Genomic DNA, 19,152 nt, shown 5'->3' on the forward strand with positions numbered 1-19,152 from the left:
CTGTTGAGCACCTTCCATATTGCTAGTCTAAAGTCCTTATCTGAGAGGTTGATTAGTTGTTCAGTCATTATCTGGTCCTCAGAATTGTCATCTTCATTCTCTATGTCTGATGCTGGCCTGCGTTGTTTCCCCATTGTCACACTTGTATTGTGGGTTTTTCTACGTGTTGTGGTGGTATTCATTGTCTATATGATGTAGGCAGCACACTCCTCTGGCTCCTCCCTTTCTGGATGGGCTGACTTGCCTCTAAGGGAGGGGAGTCCTCCGTGGATGAAGCCTCACACTGGGTCAAATCTTAGGCCCGAGCATGCAACAGAGAAGACAGTTCAGAGAGAAATGCTTGCTTCTCTGATATAGCACAGTTCTTATTGTGATTTTTTCATATTGTTGCAATGGTGTTCTTTTCTTAGAAGGAGCGCACGGCCGCGTAGCGAAGCGGAGCGGCCGTGCTCTGATGGAGCTCTTTTGCCCCACTCCCAAGAGTTTCACACAAGAGGACAGTAGACAGATATTTACAGTTCACACTCACAGTTGGGCCCCTCTGCGCAGGCTTAGATTCGTGTCTTTTCCCCGCCTGATGTCCCAAGCAGGGAATCCAGCTTGGTAAGCATTCTTAACTTTGAAACACAATTTTCAGTTTGGAGAAAATTCTAGTATTATTTCTTGGTAATTTGAAGACAGTGATTTGTGGCTGTGGATATGAGGACACATGCAGCAATACTTAAGGGACAGGCCTGGCTTCCTGCTCAGGAGCAAAGCCTGGCAGTGTTTAGGGTCATATATGATGCTGGGACTTGAAACATGTTTACAGCTATAGCCACTTGTAAGGCAAGTGCCATAACTTCTGTACTATCTCTCTGACAGACCCTATCCTGATAAATTTATCTCTTATACTGTTACTTACTCTTCTAAATGTTGAATCTCTTAAATAAAATCTGAATTTGTTATTTCTCACCATTTTTTCAAAAAATTTTTTTGCCAGAAAATATTTACTTTCTGGGATATTTCCTTAAATATCTTTCTACTTTTATTTAGTTCTAAATACTGCTTATTATATTTAAATTTCCTTAGATGATGTTCTTTGATATGTTTTTAGCATACCTTTTTAAATGTTTTGTTTTTGGGCCATGTCCAGAATGTTCAGGGATGCTCAGAGTTTACTCTTGGATCTGTGCTCAAGGCAGGCTCCTGATGGCTTAGGCAAACATAAAGGGTGCTGGGGATCAAGTCCACATCAGGCACGTGCCAGGCAGGCTCACTATAGGACCTCTCCATACCCTGTACCTCTACCCTGAAGTCAATCTGTGCCCTTTCTCTCCATCATCCTTGTGAAGATTCAGTCTCTCTTCTATTCCTATTTTATTGGGTGTTTTCTTAAATCATGAGTAAATGTTGGACTTTGGCAAGAGTCTTCTTTCCCTGAATTTACTGATGGAATTGTGTGTTTTTAATCTTTCCTTTTGTTGATATGGTAATTACAAAAACCAATATGTCATATGTTGAATCATCCTTGCATCCCTGATGTACATTTTATTTGACAGTGGTTTTGTTTCTATGCAATATAGACTAAAAAATTAGGACCAGAGATAAAGTGTAGGCAGTAAGACATCCTGGTTTGAATCACTGGCACCACATAAATTATCTCCTGAGCACTTTTAGGGGTCACTTCTGAGAAGAATACAAGAAATAATCTCTGTGCACATTTGATTATGGCCCCGATGCCCCATCCCATCACAACCAAAAAATTCACTTACCTAAGCTGAATTCTAAAATGGGCTCATCTGGATCTTGTATATTTCCTAAATAAAAAATAAATTTTATTTAAAAAGGTTTTAAAATTATATCCTCAATAAATGTCCTTGCTTTTAGTATTAAAAGACAATCTTTTATCCTCCAAAACTATTTCAAGAAGCAATTTTTTCCTTTTTATCAACATTTTTCTTTTGAAAATTGTTTAAAATCTTGTGTCCACAAGACTGGACTCTCCTTTCCTGAGGTTAGCCTATGCATGTCTAGCACAGCCAGGTACAAGGATGCACAGCACTACAGCATTTTCACATTTTTGACTGGCTAATAAACCCTTAAATAATCCGTGGATGGAACCAGTCAGTAATGAGGTTTCTGACTTCCTGGATTTTCATGCTCTAATCTTGGATATCAAACCAGGCTATCCTCCAGCCTGAGGCAGCCACATAAAGATCATTTTAGTTGTTTATTCAGTGCCAATGGAGGCAGGTTCACTACAACAGGATCCTGTGAAACTCACCAGTCAGAGAGAGGCCAAGCAGGTCTGAGGTCACATCAATGGTGGAAGCCCGTTGCATTGCCCGGGCCTTGCTGCCATGGCGAGGACTGGGCTCTCTTGCTGTCATGATGTCATTGGTGATAATGTGCTTCCTGTTCCTGGGTCAGACCACACTGGATATCTGGAAAGTGTTGTCACCAAGTCCTAATCCCCTAAGGTGGCAATAGTCCTATGAAATTGTTAAAAAAAAAAAAAAAAGATAAGAAATGTGAGAATGGTAACCTTCGACAATGTGCTCTTGTGAAGACATATGTGACCTAACATATATTAGTGAAGCTGAGTTCTTGCGCAAGAACCACAGCTTTTAATCATGCTTCTGGTGTGCTCTAAATATTCCTTTCCCTTCTCTTTCCTCCCCCTCTTTTTCTTCCCTTCCCTTCCCTTCCCTTGCCTTCCTTCTCTCTCTCTCTCTCTCTCTCTCTCTCTCTCTCTCTCTCTCTCTCTCTCTCTCTCTCTCCCTCTCTCTCTCTCTCTCTCTCTCACATATACACACACACACACACAAGTCCATGGTAGCCCATTAAAAAATAACACCTCTCTTGTTCTTCAGACACAGCTATATTCAGGACTTATTCTTGACTCACAGGGATCTCTCTTGATAGGGCTTGGGGGGACGACCATATGGAGTGTATCGGATTGAATCTGGGTTAGCATTTTACAGTGCAAGTAAGTGTCTTACCTGGCTACTCTATCTCTCCACAAAATAATCTTTGTTTAAATGAATACATATCACATTAAATGCCAGTTGAAATATAATAATCAATTAGGAGATCTGAGAAACTGTTTGCTTTATTATGGTTTTTCACTGGCAAATACAGAATCTTTATACTTGTAAATCAATTCTTTACAATTTCTGCAGAAAGAGTAGAACACATGAAATATGCCATCCATTAGCCACAAAAGCATAGCAGAACACTGACTAAAGAAAGGCACGTGTTTCCAATATGCTCTTTCTTGCCAACAGACAGAAATTCACCTGTCTGGTTTTGGGCCTTCTTTCCTACAAAGATTCTGAGTGACTACAGTGGGCAAGGTGGTGCTGATGAAACAAAAGACAATGAAAGTGCCCCCAGAAATTAAATCACACAGATAATCCAGCATGGTCTATAAATTGCAATCATGCCTCAGACCAGCTGAATAAATGACTTTCACTTTTCCTAATCCAATGCACACTAGTTCTGTTGTCTCTAGGTGTATATCTCTTGACCACTCTTTATAAGTTTATATAATTTGTAGACCAAGCAATGGGCCACCTTCAACATCCCTCACAACAGTCTGCATCTACACAGGTACTGCTATCCCTCCCAAATCTATCAAGATCCCAGTGTTCAAAGGGCCTGAACTTCCACTTCAGGGTGAATTCTCTCAGCAACTTACTGGACATACTGATTTTGGAAGCAGTAAAAACACATGACTTGTCTTCATAGAAATACAGCCAAATCCATCATCTAAAAATAGAAATTTACAAATAAGCAGGTCAGATGTGAAGTTCCCAAGAATACACATTATAATGCATACATTGTAATTCCATTGTGTAGAAGTATGAGAAAGCGAAGAGTCACTACATATTCCTTTGATTTCCACAAACCAATCCATATTTTGGCTGGAAAACAAAAGTTCTGCTCTATCAGCACTGAAGCAGGGTGAGCAGGTACAGCAGGTAGGGTATTTGCATTGCACATGACTGGCCCAGGTGCAATCCCCAGTATTCCATATGGTCCCCCAAAGCCAGGCTGCCAGGAGTAATTTCTGAGTGCAGAACCAGGAGTAATCCCTGAGTACCACAAGACATAGACACAAACCAAAACAAAACAAAAGAAAATTTCTGCTCAATAAACTGACTGGAGTAGGAGGCCCAGGTATGATCTCTGACATCATATAAATACTTCTGGGAATAACCCCTGAACACTAAGGTGCCCCAAGCATTGCTGGTGTTATAGCGCCCCCCCCCCTCCCAAAACAAAGCCAAAGTTCTGCTTAAACCTGAAAGAATGAAAAACAGGAAATAGGCATTGCAATTCCCCCTCTCCAGGGGCAATCCAGTGGATTTTAGAGTAGCTCTTAAAAGCCTACTAGGTAGCTGAGACGTTGTTTTTTAGGCCACACCTTGTGACTCTCAGGGGTTACTCCTGGCTATATGCTCAGAAATTGCTCCTGGCTTGGGGACCATATGGGACTCCAGGGATCGAACCAAGGTCTGTCCTGGGTCAGCCATGTGCAAGGGAAATGCCCTACTGCTGCGCTATCGCTCTGGTAGCTGAGAAGTGTTTAAGGAAATGAAGAAAAATTTACTTATGAGTTCTAGTCTCTGAACACTCTGGAGGCAGTTGTTGCCCCTCTCAGGCTCTGCTTTTCTGTGTCTCGGGCAATGTTAAATGTGCCAATCCAGTGTGGTTACAGTGAAAAACTCCGCAGGGAATTGGAAAAGTTCAGCAAACACCTCTTGGCTCCAACAGGGGCCTGCAGTGTAGATGACAGCAAGATAAGCACTCTCAGCCCTTCTAGAATCTCTCTGTTCAATCCTTCTTGTTGGGGATACTCAGGTATCTCCTGGGGGCACAAATCCCAGGAAGATAAAGCTAAGAAAGCTAATTATCTCATTATTATAAAAGATAGAGAAGGTCCATCTGACATGGCAATAAAGTCAACAGATACATGGAAAGTTCTTCAATTTCCTTCCCTCTCACAAAAATGCAAATTACCATTTTGAGATACCCTCTCCATAAAACCCACCAAGATAAAGATAATAAATATAAATAAAGACTACAGAAGATGTTTCTGTCATTTTTATATAGTGTTTTTTAACAAAATATTCCATCTATACTTAAGTTATACCTACTTAAAAAGATATGACACAGGGATGGAGAGAGTACAGTGGATAGGGCACTTGCTCTGAATGTGGCTGATCTGGGTTCAATCCCCAGCAGGCACGCCATGTGTCCCCTTGAGTCCAGCAGGAGTGATTCCTCCTGACACTATAATGTATGGCAAAAAGTTCAAATAAAACATAAAAAAAAGATAAGGCACAGAGCCTGTTAGAGACCACAAAAAAAGATGGTCACATTTGGGGTGTGACTCTGGGGGAGTCTTTTCTCTCCCAGTTCTGAGTTATCCTGGTAAGTTACCCTGGCAGAGCTGTGGGCAGGACAGTGGGCAAGAATTAAGCTGGAGGAAGCAGCGTTTCTCTGCCCTTTTCTGGGATCTCAGTACCCCTTGTCTAGAACAGCATGAGGAGGGGAATATCCTGTCACTGTTTTAGGAGGCTGCAAGGAGACTTACCACTTCACAGAGGGTCACATCTGCACCCCCACATCTTGACAACCCACAGGAGGCACCCACACACTGCTCCTCCCCTGGGCGGACAGCTGACCACAGGCCGGGTGAAATCCTGGGGACAGTATTATTGAAAAGTGATATCCCAGGCTAATTTTACACTTTATGGAGTTTAGAAATCAAAAGTGTTTTTAGGTCAAAGAGACATTTTCATAGTTATTTGGGGGCATTTAATTAGTATCTGCAATTTAAGTTGCCAAGACCCAGAACATGGAGCTAATTTACACAAACGTAACTTGGTTTCCTTTATTAATCTCATTAATTTGAAGAAATTCACCAAGGATTCCCAGGCTCCCTAGGTAACTGTTCTGCCTCTGAGCACTGTTTGAAGAACAGAGCTCATAAGAGAGAGAAAAATGACACACCAAAGAAAAGAGCGCAGGAGTACTGTCCTAGAACTTGAGTCTTTTTCTTGACGACATAAAGAAAGCATGAAGCAATATTCCTCAGGCCTTCGCAATAGTACAATGGTAGGACACTTGACTTGCACAGGTCTGACCCGAGTTCAATCCCCAGTTCTACATATGGTCCCCCAGGCCTACCAGGAGTTATCTCTAAGTGCAGAGCCAGGAATAAGCCTTGAACACCACTAGATGTATCTTCCAAAACAAACAAAAGGCAATATTCCTTAAACGCATGGTATCCTCTCCTCACTCTGAGGGGAACTTGTAGCCTGTTACTTCATGAGACCAGAGTCATCAGCAACAACATCACATTCCTCCTGCCCAATGCAGACATGTGGAGGCAGAGGGAGAGAGGCACCATGAAGATGCTCCAACATACAGTCACACACACACAAACGCTGAAAACTCAGACCCTAAAAGAAGGCCTGGAGGACCTGCAACTCTGTAATCTCTAGGAAGTGAATGCTGCTGAGTTGGATGTCTCAGGAGGACTAATTATAGCTCTTTCATCCTTCTCATGAATTGATTGCTTCCAAAACTATCTTAAGAAGGAGTTGCACAGGGGCCAGGAGGTAAGTGCCTGACATAGGTTCAATCCCTTGCACCATGTGTTCTACTAAGCATCATTAAGTATAGTCCTGAAGTACATCAAGTACTCCCTAAACTGCCTAGCTGGTTGAAGTACAGTCAGCACTGCAGGGAGCAGGCAGCAATGCATAGTCAGACCCTGGCACTAAACCCTGGCATGGCAGCCCAGGATCGTCAGTGAGGGTCAGGGCCTGCTAGGGGTGGGAGCGGGAGGGCATCTGAGACCGTGAAAGCCCAGTCAGGGCAACTTTCTCAATGGTACATGAAGGGAAAGAATAAAATGCCAACATCAACCATGTGCAAAAGTCCAACACAAGCTGGCCATTCTCCCTGCCACTCTCAGGTCATGCTGTTCTGCTGTTGGCACTGTGGGCAGTAAAGAGGCAACTACCAAACTTTCTGTGGCTCCATTCTCCACCATCCCCAAATCCCAGCAGCACAAGAAAGAAAGTGAGATGAAAGGCTGGAGAGAGTAAGAACATGAATCAGAAGCTGGAAGAAGCTGCTTCAGGAGTGAGAAAGAGGAACAGGAAAAGGCTGCTTCAGAAGTAAGGAAGAGGAAGTTTGCTTTTGAAAATCCCCAATCCTAGGAGAAAGTCTAAAAGGCTGGGACATGTCACAGCACCATGGACCCTCATAACTACTAATGGCTCCCAATACTGCACAGTTCAAGTGTTGAACCATCTGGTCCATGGAGTCTGGCCAGGTCAAGACGCTTAAGGATTGGATCTCTGAATTGGATCTCTGATTGGATCTCAGATTGAAATCCTGAATGTTACCACTGTGTAGTAAAAAAACAAAGATCTTAGTCTTCTAAAAAAGTCAAAATATTTCTTTACCACAAAAAGCAAGGAATGCTGCTGCCTCAAAAGGCTCAGTTGTCACAGGACAGAAAAGGCCAGAGGCCCAGAAACAGAAACAAGCTGGACAGCACCTGAAAGGGTCTGAGGAATGGGCACAGGCAGGCATGGGCCCCCTATACTCTCAGCATCTGCTTCTGCAGGCTGAGCCTTGAGATCCAACCACAGAAGTCCAGAGAGCAAAACCACTTGCTCAGTTAATGTCACTTCAGATTCCTCCTCCTCCTCTACAGCTGACCGTGCAAATGTGAGCCAGCTTTTTTGGACTATTTCACAACTTGTAACATAGGAATAAAACCACCTACCCCACTGCAGCACAGTACACGTGTAAAGAAAAATGTAGAAAATGCACAAAGAGCCTGTCCTTTCTTCTAGTCAAGTCTGTTTATAGATTCACCCAAACTTTTATATCTAGTGATGCCCAGGGCTTTCTCCTGGCGGTATGCTTAGAGATCACTGATGGTGGGACTCAGGAGATCATATATGATACAAGGGGATCAAGCCCAAGATCAAACCCAAGAGACCTATCTTGATTTACACTCAGCCCTGAGCTTCACCACCAGAACTCTCTGCCCATTAAAACTTTGTTTCACTGTGGTACATATACACAATGGAATACTATGCAGCCATCAGGAGAGATGAAGTCATGAAATTTTCCAATACATGGATGTACATGGAATCTATTATGCTGAGTGAAGTAAGTCAGAGGGAGAGAGAAAGACGCAGAATGGTTTCACTCATCTATGGGCTTTAAGAAAAATGAAGGACATTTTTAACAATATCTCAGAGACAAGAGAGATGAGGGCTGGTAGGTGCAGCTCAGGACATGCAGCTCATCACATAGAGTGATGAGTGCAGTTGCAGAGATGACTACACTGAAAACTATCATAAAATGTGAATGAATGAGGGAAGTAGAAAGCCTGTCTCGAGTACAGGTGTAGGGGGGTGGGGAGGAGGGAGATCTGGGAAATTGGTGGTGGGAATGTTGCACCGGTGAAGGGGGGTGCTCTTTACATGACTGTAATCATACAACTATAATCATGTTTGTAATCACGGTGTTTAAATAAAGATAAAAAAAAACTTTGTTTCAGTTCTGTGCTTTGTTTTTTAAATTTTTAACATTTTGTTTTTGAGGTTCTGTGATTTACAATAGTGTTAATGATCATTTCCCATGATTGTGCTCTAGGGTTTTGTTTTTTCTTCTTCTTCTTCTTTTATTTTCTTGTTAATTTTGGGCCACAATTTTGTTTTGTTGTTAAATTTGGGCAATGCTCAGGATTTACTCCTGGTTCTGGGCTCAGCCTAGCAATTCTCAGGGAACCATCAGGGTTGCTTGACATCAAAGCCAGGTCGGTGAGCCACATGCAAAACAAGAGCCTTATCACTGTGCCATTTCTCCAGCACAGACTGTGCTTCAATTTAAAGTGATCATGTTCTCCCACCACCCCAGGAAGACCTAAGGACGACTGTGAGGAGGGAGGAAGGGGTAAAAGGAGATGAGGGCTGGTGGGAGGGGGGAGATGCCTGGGAAACTGGTTCATAAGCAACCTACTCTGTGCTTCTCTCACCTGTGAAAGAAGCTGCTAAGACTACTGGTAATAAGGACCCAAGCAGGGTGTGTGGAAGAAGACGCTGCCACGATCCCCTAAGGTGGCTGCTTCTTGCCTCTGGTCTGGTCATTCCCGAGAACCACACAAGGCATAGGGTGTATGCTTGGTGCTGGAGAAAGCAGAAAAAAAAGAAGCCTTTTCAGCCCTCTGAGCCAGCTCTCAGCCCCACCTGCTTCCTATGCCTCCATTGGGCCTGGCTGCTCTTAGGAATTCTGACTCAGAGAACATCTAACCCAACAGTAGATCCAAAACAGCAGCCCACTGCTCCCACTTCAGTCAGGAAAACCAAGGTACCTCAGAAAATCAAGAAGTGTGCTGCCTGTTGTAGGTGTCTGTTCTCCCACACACCACAAGCACAACCTGCTGGGCCTTCACTCAGCAGAAGCCAACCTTCCCCCCAATTGCCCCACTTCCCAAATCCCCAACCCCTGCTCTCTGTGATGGTGATCTGCACAGACAGTGTGGTAATGAGTCCACCCCATTTAATGAGCCTGACTCGAAAGTTGAATGAATGTGGTCATGGGTGAAAAAGAAACAATCTCCACCTTCAATGGGGAGACTTAATCCTAGGCAGGAGTGAGAGCCCCTGAATGAACAAACTTAGACTCACCAGGCTCCCCCAAACCCATCTTCCCCACTTACAGTTTTTCATCTCATATTTGCTCTATCCAGAGAACCAGAGAGATACTCTAAGGAGTAGGCACCTGCATTCAGTCCCTGGCATCCTATATGGTCCACCGAGCCCTGCCAGGAGTAAGCCCTAATCATTAATAAGTTTGGCTCAATAACCAACAATAAAATAACTAAAAAGAAAAAGAAAATAAAATCAAAGCAGGCTTCCCAGACTCCCCTTCCTCTGGCTCATGCAGCCTGACCAGAGGGGCCTGCGGAAGCAGAAGGAATGGAACCTGCCTCACCCAGAACCCCAAGCCACTCTCTGGGCTTCTAGGCAGTCCCTCCTGCCTCTCCCCCACAATCCTCTGTCAGACCTGTGACTGCTTCCAACAACATCTACATCCCATTGTGGCTCCAGTCTCCTGCCTTTTTGGCTTCAGAGGCAGCCCCCCTCTGTGTGGCTGCCCTTCCAAGGAAATAACAAGTCAGTTCCTGACTCCCAAAATCTAGCTCCCAGAGCTGACGAGGACAGTCTGGTTTAGAGGTATAGTCCATGTTTTATTAACTATGAGCCTTGCATCTTTAGAGGATCTTTGGTAGAATCAAGTCTGAAAAGATATTGTTGTAGAGAAAAAAGGCTTTCAAATGTTGGTGTGAGCAACCCAAGTGCAGAGCCTGGTTTGGGTGCTGACATCTGGGAGACAAGGGAGGCACGTTAATAATCTGGAGGCTCTTTCTTGGGCTGAATCAATCAGTGTTCTTCTATTTCACTCCTCTCACTTCTCTGTACCAGGCTTCATTATTCTTTTGATTCCAAAGTTCTCAGAATGCCATAAACTGTGTGGAAAAGTGCATTGAGTGCCACAGCCCATTGTCAGAAGTGCCTAATAAGATGACAGACAAAGACACCAGTGTCAATGCTGTGCCTCCAAAGATGTCCAGGACTTCAGCAAGCCTAAAGTTTTACTTCACTGTTAACTTGATGATATCTGAGGTGATGCCTGAAAGTCATTCTGCAGGGGAGGCAAGTGTGTTGAAGGACTGAGAAACACCACTCTCAACACCAATGCGGACATGCCATTCACTGCAGAGCAAGAGGCACAGAGATGGGGACAAAGTCAACTCTGTGAACAGTGAGGCCCCATAAAAGGTCCACCAGGCAAATAAGATGGCTCAGGTGCTGTCCCCAAGCTGGCAGATGCTGGCATTTGTTTCCTTCTTGGCTCTAAAAGAGACAGCAAAACTCTCACACCATCTGGGGTTAGAAGTACCCTGTTCTTTCTCTTCCTGTTCCTCTGTCACCTAAAAGCCAAACTCAAATGCTTTGTTGTGCCTGTTTATACCTCTGCCCCACCCAGAGCTGACCATCTAGAAAGGGTCCTGATCTCCAGACATGGGGCAGATGCCACCCTAAATACTGCATCCTCATCCTTCAGTCTGGTGTTGATCTGTCCTGCTACCCAAGAGAACAGTGAGTGGGTTTGGTCATACTGCAGCAATCACCCCAGGATCCTGGTGCCTGGGGCAGACACAGGGAGGGCACAGGGGTCATCCTACCCTGTCCTAAGAGTTTCTATTCCCTGGTGTCCTCATTCTTTTGAGTCTTAACAACAAGGCTGGCATGAAAGAACATATTCTATGCACTACCACTCCCTGGGAGAAACATTGGATTTGACATGAATGCTGTAATTCAAATGAATGCAAACATGAGGTCGACGGATTAGAAAAGTACTACACAACTGTATGAGGAATGTGGCAGTGCTGCCCATAGATTGCACCATCAATGGCATGAATCTTACCTTTTACTTCCTCTCTGCTTAACCCATGCCATACTTTCCCTTCTCTGTAAGTGGACCACCCCATTGGTGACAAAAGACAGCTGAGAGCCCTTAACTTTAAACTCTCCACTTTGACCACTGGAGAAACCAAATGTCTAGAATCACTCTGGTCTGCAATTCAGTTCTCCAGAAGGTTCTCTGAGAATTGTACTGAGCCAGGCCTCTGACTAAAGGTTTGGAGTCATGTTGTATATGTGCTTCCACAGAAACTGCTAGCTTGGTGAAGAGGAAAGAATTTCCATACACTGAATGATTTATAACTGTGAGCAAATGGAGAGACAAAATAGAGAGAGTTTCATAAAATGTAAGAAGTTGGGCAAGATCCCCAGCACTTCATAAGGTTCCCAATGTACTGCCAAGTACTACCAGGAGTGTAGAGCTAGGAGTAAGCCCTGGGCATAGCAAGGTATGGTCTGAAAACCAAAATCAAACTAAAACAAAACTTAGATGCCAAATATCCTCTACTGTAGAACAACCATTTTTTTAAAGTTTAAAACAAATAACACAATAATTAAATACTTAATATTTAAATAATATTTAAAACAGATAACATAATAGCTGGAGAGATTAGTACAGGATGTTAAGGCGACATGATTGGTTCTGGTTTGATCCCAGCTTCGCAGTTGGTTCCCAGAGCACAGCTAGGATCACACCAGAGCACTGAGCGAGGAAGTCTCAGAGTACCTCTTGAATGTGTCTCCAACTGCCTTCCCCACCAAAGAATAAAAATTAGCTATAAGGGTTAAAGCAATAGTAAAGTGAGTAAAGTATATGCCTTGCATGTGGCTGACCTGGATTTGATCCTGGAACTCCATAAAGTGCCCTGAGTACAGAGCCAGGAGTAAGCTATGAACACTGCTCGATGTGGTCCAAAAAAAAAAAATAATAAAAATAACAACAACAAAAAAACCCCACAAAATTAGCTATAAACTCTTTTTATTTTTTTTTTTTAGCTCAAACTATAAAACTAAAATAGATAAAAATTGTTGACAAATGCCCAGGAAGAATTCACAGACCACAGACAGAGCTACTTAATCTGCCAAAACAAATGGACTTGCAGCCTGCCCCAACAGGACAGAGGCCATACCCAGGGGCAGAGTGTCCAAACCAGCAGCCCTTTACAGGACAGTAAGATAATCTTCCAGCCACATAAATCTCCCCTGAGACATCCTTTGCTGTGAGGAAGACTGAAAGTGACAAAGAAAAGATGCATACTGAGACTACAAAAGGAGCATGGTCAAACAGCACAAAACTCAACCATGCCTCATGGGTGAAGATGGCAATCCTGCAGACCCAATTATATTATAACTTCTCTAAGATAGTTCAGAGCAGAAATGCTTAGGATGTTGGAGGAACTTAAACATTCTGCCTATCAAACATAGAAAGATATGGGAGCAGAAATGAGAAAAATACAAACAAATGCAAGAACTGAAAAAGTTGGTAAGTGAAATGAAATATTCATTGAAAGGCCTTACCAGGAGAGTAAGAGCAGCTGGGGACCAAATCAGTGAGCTAGAAGATGACATGCAGAAAACCTCCTGACAACAAAAGACGGAAAGTGTTTCAAAATAAATGACTAAATGGCAAGAACTTTGTGACCAATTCAACAGAAAAAAACATAAGCATTTTGGGGGCCCAGAGAGCCAGAAAAAAAAAAAACCATTAAGAAGCAATAGTCACAGACATCATTGCTGAGAATGCATGCACCACATCTTGGTGGCCCAAAGGGTATCTGCTAAAAGAGACCAAATAAAAACACTCCCAAATAAAAATACTCCAAGCTACATCCTCATCTGGATGATGAAAACCACAGCTACAGATTAAATATTGAAAGCAGGAAAGTTTAAGAAGGAAATTACATACAAAGGAACACCCATATGATTTAAAACAATTTACCAAATAAACCCATCCAGACCGAAAGACAATTGTGGGATATATTTTTAAAAACTCAATAAAATGAGTGACTCATCAAAAATACTTTACCAGCCAGACTCTCATTCATATTTGAAAAAAATGATATGCAACTTCATGGATAAATGTTAGAAAAACTCATAGACTCAAAAACATCATTATAAGAATAACTAAAGGGGTTACATTAAGACAAGACAAATCTCACAAACTTCTATAGAAAACTGGCTCAAAATTTTATGGCAATAATTCCCCTCAATATCAATGGACTAAAAGCACCAATTAACAAAGTGTGACAAAATGGATTAGAAAACTGAACCGAACAATCTACTGGTCTCAAGAAATACAAGAGAACAGTCAAAGCAAATACCAATTCAAAGTCAAAGGTTGGAAATAATTATGTAGGCAATGAAACACCACTGACCAAGCAAGTGGAAACAAAACTAAGTATACTACATTAACTTAAGAACCTTCTGCACCTCAAAGGAAATGATTACCAGAATACAAAGACCACCCTCACACAGAATGGGAGAAATGATTCACCCATCTGGTTAATAGCCAAGATACATAAGGCACTGTAGAGCTTAACAGAAAGAAAAAAAATATATTAAAAAAAAATGGGGATATGAAATAAATAGTAATTTCCTTAAAGAAATACAGATGGCCAAAAGGCACATAAAAAATGATCCACAACACTAATCACCAGGGAGAGGCAAATCAAAACAACAATGAAATATCATTCACACCAAAGTCAGCACACATCAAAAAGTACAAGAGCAACTAGTGCTAGTATACATGTAGGGAGAAAGGGACTCTCATTCACTGCTGGTGGAATTGTCAACTGATCAAGCCTTTTTGAAAAAACAAAACAAAACAAAACAAAAAACAAAAAAACAAAAAAACACACACATGAAAATCCCTCAAAAAAAAATTAGAAATTGAGCTCCTTTTTGTCCTAACAATCCCACCTCTGGGAATAAGTACTAGCCCAAGCCCCCAAATGAAGAAAAGCCTCTGCACTCTTCTGTTCATCGCAGCACTATTCATAATAGACAGAATCTGGAATCAAGTCAAGTCTTCAAGGACAGATGAATGGATAAAGAAGCCATGGTACATCTATGCAAAAGAATACTAAGCAGCTGTCAGGAAAACTGAAGTCATGAAATTTGCTTATACCTGGATGGATATGGAAAGTATTAGGCTGAGTGAAATGAGTTAGAGGGAGAGGGATAAACACAGACACTTATTTGTGGGCTATAAAAAAATAAGATAGTATGGTAATAGTATTCAGAGACAAAACAGACAATGGCTAGGAGCACCAGACCATGGAAGAAAGCTTGCCACAAATTGTTGGGGAGTGCAGTTAGTGCAGAAAAGAGGCCAGTATGACAATGATATTGGAAATGATCATTCTGACAAGAAGTGAGATAGAATGATTATTGCTTTATATCCCTTCAGCAACAATATTGCAAACCACAGTGACTTAAAGAAAAAAAGAGAGAAGAAAAATGTCATATCCAGATGAAGGCAGTACAGAGGGTGGAAGGGAACCTGGGGACATTGGTGGCAGGAAATGTGCACTGGTGTATTGTATATTGCATGACTGAAACTCAATCATAAACAACTTTTCAATTATGAAAAAAAAAGCAACAGTCTAATGAACAACCATGTAGCCATGGTGTTTAAATAAAGTAACTGAAAAATGAAATAACTGATAAAGGAACAGGTGTTGGAACATTGTATCTAAAAGTTAACTATCGACAACTCTTAAATTCTTTATCTCATGGCAATTTAATAAAAATATTATTTTTTATTTAATGACAAACAAAATTCCAACACAAATGAAAGCAAGTTTACATTTTTCTCTTGTCTTGGAGAAACTGTACAGAAACTGTCAATAAGCACAACCATTCCTAGCCTCAGAATCCTCTACAATAACCCTTGTCACTCCACACTGGCCATGGCCTATGACCAGAAATGCCCACAATCACAACCTCCCAATTCAGCAGATATTTGGTAAAATAACAGGGGCCCACAGCTCCTACTCCCAAAGAAACCAGAGGAACCCAAAAAATCATACTTCACACCTCATAAGTGTAATCAAGAGTCTAAACATTGTGAAATCAGGCCACTATACTATGGTCTTTTGCCTTTTTTGCATGAAATCAAGAGAACTGTGGTGAACACAAGGAAATATAGAACTGGGCTTTCTAGAACATAAAAATAAATGCAAGACTGAAAATGCCAGTAGCTTTGGCCTGTCTCAGCCCCTACTAAGGGTGTTGGCCTGTGAATCGGGGCTGACGTCCATACTTGTCCGTCTGGGAAGAGCATTCATATCTCTCCCCACCATCACTCATCCACCTTAGTAGGTTCCTCCAGGGTCTCCTACCAGCTGTCATACAATGAGAAGATCAAAGTTCTCATGTTTCTCTTTTTTGGGCAAAAGTCAAGAGAGGCTGTGACCAAAACTTATGTGTCCTGGCCATCTTTAGACATTTGTGCATCTCATCTCTGAAAGAAGGCCTTTATGGGAAGGTTCCTTCTTACAAAAACTTGAAGAGGAGCAAAGGGGAGCTACAAGTGTGAGCAGTAATACTCTGGCCTGCAATTGCTTTCCTGGTCTTCTTGGTCCTCACACCTTCTTTTTGGGTGGTAACAGAGATGGATTCCTTCAAGGTCAAGAGCTTCAGAGGGAAGTCAGGGTCCCAATACAAGCCTTACTTAGACCAGTACTCTTTCAAAAGCTGAACAGGAAAGACACAATAACTCAAGTTGCAACCAAGTACTCAAAAGACACACTCATTTTCACTTTTAATTTTTTGCTTGTTTGTGCTTTTTTTTTTTTGGTTTTTGGACCACACCCGTTTGACACTCAGGGGTTACTCCTGGCTATGTGCTCAGAAATTGCCCCTGGCTTGGGGGGACCATATGGAACGCCGGGGGATCGAACCGCGGTCCGTTCCTTGGCTAGCGCTTGTAAGGCAGACACCTTACCTCTAGCGCCACCTTCCCGGCCCCTTGTTTGTGCTTTTTGAGAGGCCACAACCAGTGGTACTCATAACTTACTCTTGACTCTGCACTTAGGAATTACTCTTGTCTAGCAGGTTTGCTATATACAGTGTTAGGGATTGAACCTAGGTCAACTGCATGCAAGGCAAGCACCCTACCCACTTTGGCCCCTTACATTACATTTTTAAGTGGTTGCATACATATTATTTCAATCTTACACCATTTGTTATAATATTATTTTTGTACCCTCATTCCCTTTTCACAACTGGCTAGGAAAAAATATTTCAGCTTGAAAGACCCACTGAATTACATTTTTCTCTCTACGGCCATCCACCAACTTTCCACTTTTCCTTCCTACTGGTTCTAACCCAATCCTCATCTTTCACATTAACCAATAATAGATATCATAGAGGAACAGGATCTTACTAAAGAAAGATAACATGGATAGGAGAGAGCCTCTTTTATGTTTGATCATTCATGTATGATTTCCTTTTCCTAAGTTTAAAGTTTGAGTTTTTAAGAAAAGCACAAAAGAATCTACAAATGAAAAGATGAAACTTTGCTAGGTAATGTCCTATAATGCCATTAACTAGTAGAGTAAAAAAAATAATGCTTTGGAATTCTGACAGTGGAAAGAGGGTGCATGTAAATACTGATAAGAAATTGTTTACTTCAGTGGGAAAGTAAAATGGAAAATATAGCAAACCCCTGAACAAGCAAGTCATGACTCAAGACCCAGTTTCCAGGGTGACACATTAACCCAGATAGTAGCAGTTCCTCTGCTCCTTTAAATGGCTTTGTTACCAATCCAAGTCTGGTTGCTCACCCACTCAAAATACAATTACAGACAAGGATTGGGGAGTGGGGTGGGGAAGTACCAGTTTATAAAGGCTGTAGCAGCCTAAGAAGAGGGACACTGTCCCTGAGCTGAACTGAGGGAGTTTGCACCCAGACCCGGATCTAATCTAAAAATCCTATCTGCTGCACAAGGCCATCTTTAGGGTGAGAAGGTAGTAAGAGGCTCTGAGAAGGACCTGAGTGGAGTCTGAGGCTGCTCACTAAGTTTCCTTCTCTTTACTGTTCACACTGGCTTCTTCACCCATTCAGAATCTCCTGGTTTACCAGGAGAAGAATATGTCAAGGTGCTTCAAAACAGACATCGCCTTGTCTCCAAAATATACTAGTGACACAGGCTAAAATTCAAAGGGTATTTTACCTTTTCATTACAGAAACACCACATGCTAGCTGGTCTGTCAAGGGAAGTGCTGCAGGGGAAATGAAGCATCCATGTGGTCAGGGGCTGGTTGCATGGGAAAGGCAGGAAACACAGGTCTGAGCCTGGGTCAAGCTCTTGGTGATGCCTCAGCTACAACAACCTGGCCTGTATTTGTATAAACCTATCAGTAGAGTGCACCCTCTGAAGGGAAGCTGTTCCAAGTTAGCAATCAATTGGGATACTTTGGTTCTGGCTACAAGAGGACAGAGTAGTACCTGAACATTTAGGCAACTTTGAAAATTCCAGTCAATTGAACTTTGAAAAAAATGGAAGAAAGATGCGGCTTCTTGGGCCTGCCAGAGCTGACAGCTTCCAGCTATGCCTGCTACAAGAAACAGCAACCACATTTAGTCAGAGCAGCGAGCAGCTCAGCTCCTTCCACCATGGCAGCTTCCCCCAAGCTGGATCCTCACCATCCTCAGCAAGATGGGGCCTAGGCCTGAAGAGGCTCTAGCAGATTCACTCAAAAGTGTTTCCTTCCAGACCACATTGATGAGGCAGGACTGAGAGTCATGTGAGAGTACTTCTTGTTTCAGAGACTGGAGTTCAGTGGGTTCTTTTTATTTTCATCATCACTAGACAAATTTGTTTTCTAATTCAACAGTGTCAAAATTGGCTTTGTGAACAAATATAAAATTTTCAGAGTAACAACAAAATTCCATAAAGAGCTATAAATGTGAAGCAACAAGCTGTAATCAATGAAGTGCCGGGAAGACAGTTATTTCTGAAATAAGGCAGTGAGCCAGGAGTGGATGAATGCCTGCCTAAGGCCTCCAGACGGGCAGCCCTCAACTGCTACTTCTAGCTTCCACCCCAACCAACCAGGACCAGGGAGAGAAAGAACGCTCAGTTCTCAATGTGGAAGACACCAACTGGGGGAGCTGTTTTATGTATCTTTCTTGTGTGTGTACACACACACACACACACACACACACACACACACACACACACACACACACACACATATATGCACATCTCTAGCAGATTCTTCCATTATCAGATTATTTTTAACTACAAAGATGAGATTTTAGTGGGGTTTTTAGTTTTTGTTTTTGTTTTTTTTGGGGGGAGGAGGTTACACCCGGCAACGCTCAGGGGTTATTCCTGGCTCTATGCTCAGAAATCACACCTGGCAGACTCGGGGGACCAAATGGGATAACGGGATTCGAACCACTGTCCTTCTGCATGCAAGGCAAATACCCTATCTTCATACTATCTCTCCGGCCCCTTTAGTGGTTTTATTTTTATGTGTGTGTTTCTGTGTTCCATGTGGCTCTGGACAAAGAACCCAGGGTCTCAGGTATATGTAAGTCAAGTGTTCTTCCACTGAACCACATCCTTGGCAATAGATGCCTTTTTTTTTTTGGTTTTTGGCTCACACCTGGTGACGCTCAGGGGTGACT

The 19,152-nt window shown here is 42.5% G+C and overlaps 1 protein-coding gene across 6 annotated transcripts in view; it reads right to left on the minus strand.

Moving 5' to 3' along the window:
• Nucleotides 1-19,152, minus strand: part of INPP4A (inositol polyphosphate-4-phosphatase type I A) — a 139,025-nt gene that overhangs the window by 74,628 nt on the left and 45,245 nt on the right. For all 6 annotated transcript variants that reach the window (XM_049784774.1, XM_049784773.1, XM_049784772.1 and 3 more), the window contains exons 2-4: nt 3,683-3,753; nt 2,267-2,474; nt 1,755-1,799 (exon numbers count right to left, since the gene is read on the minus strand). In XM_049784774.1, coding sequence (XP_049640731.1) covers nt 1,755-1,799; nt 2,267-2,372 — 151 coding nt within the window. In that variant the 5' untranslated portion in view covers nt 2,373-2,474; nt 3,683-3,753. The remainder of the gene's footprint in view (nt 1-1,754; nt 1,800-2,266; nt 2,475-3,682; nt 3,754-19,152) is intronic.

The sequence above is a fragment of the Suncus etruscus genome, chromosome 12, assembly GCF_024139225.1.
Source record: "Suncus etruscus isolate mSunEtr1 chromosome 12, mSunEtr1.pri.cur, whole genome shotgun sequence".
Lineage (NCBI taxonomy): Eukaryota > Metazoa > Chordata > Mammalia > Eulipotyphla > Soricidae > Suncus > Suncus etruscus.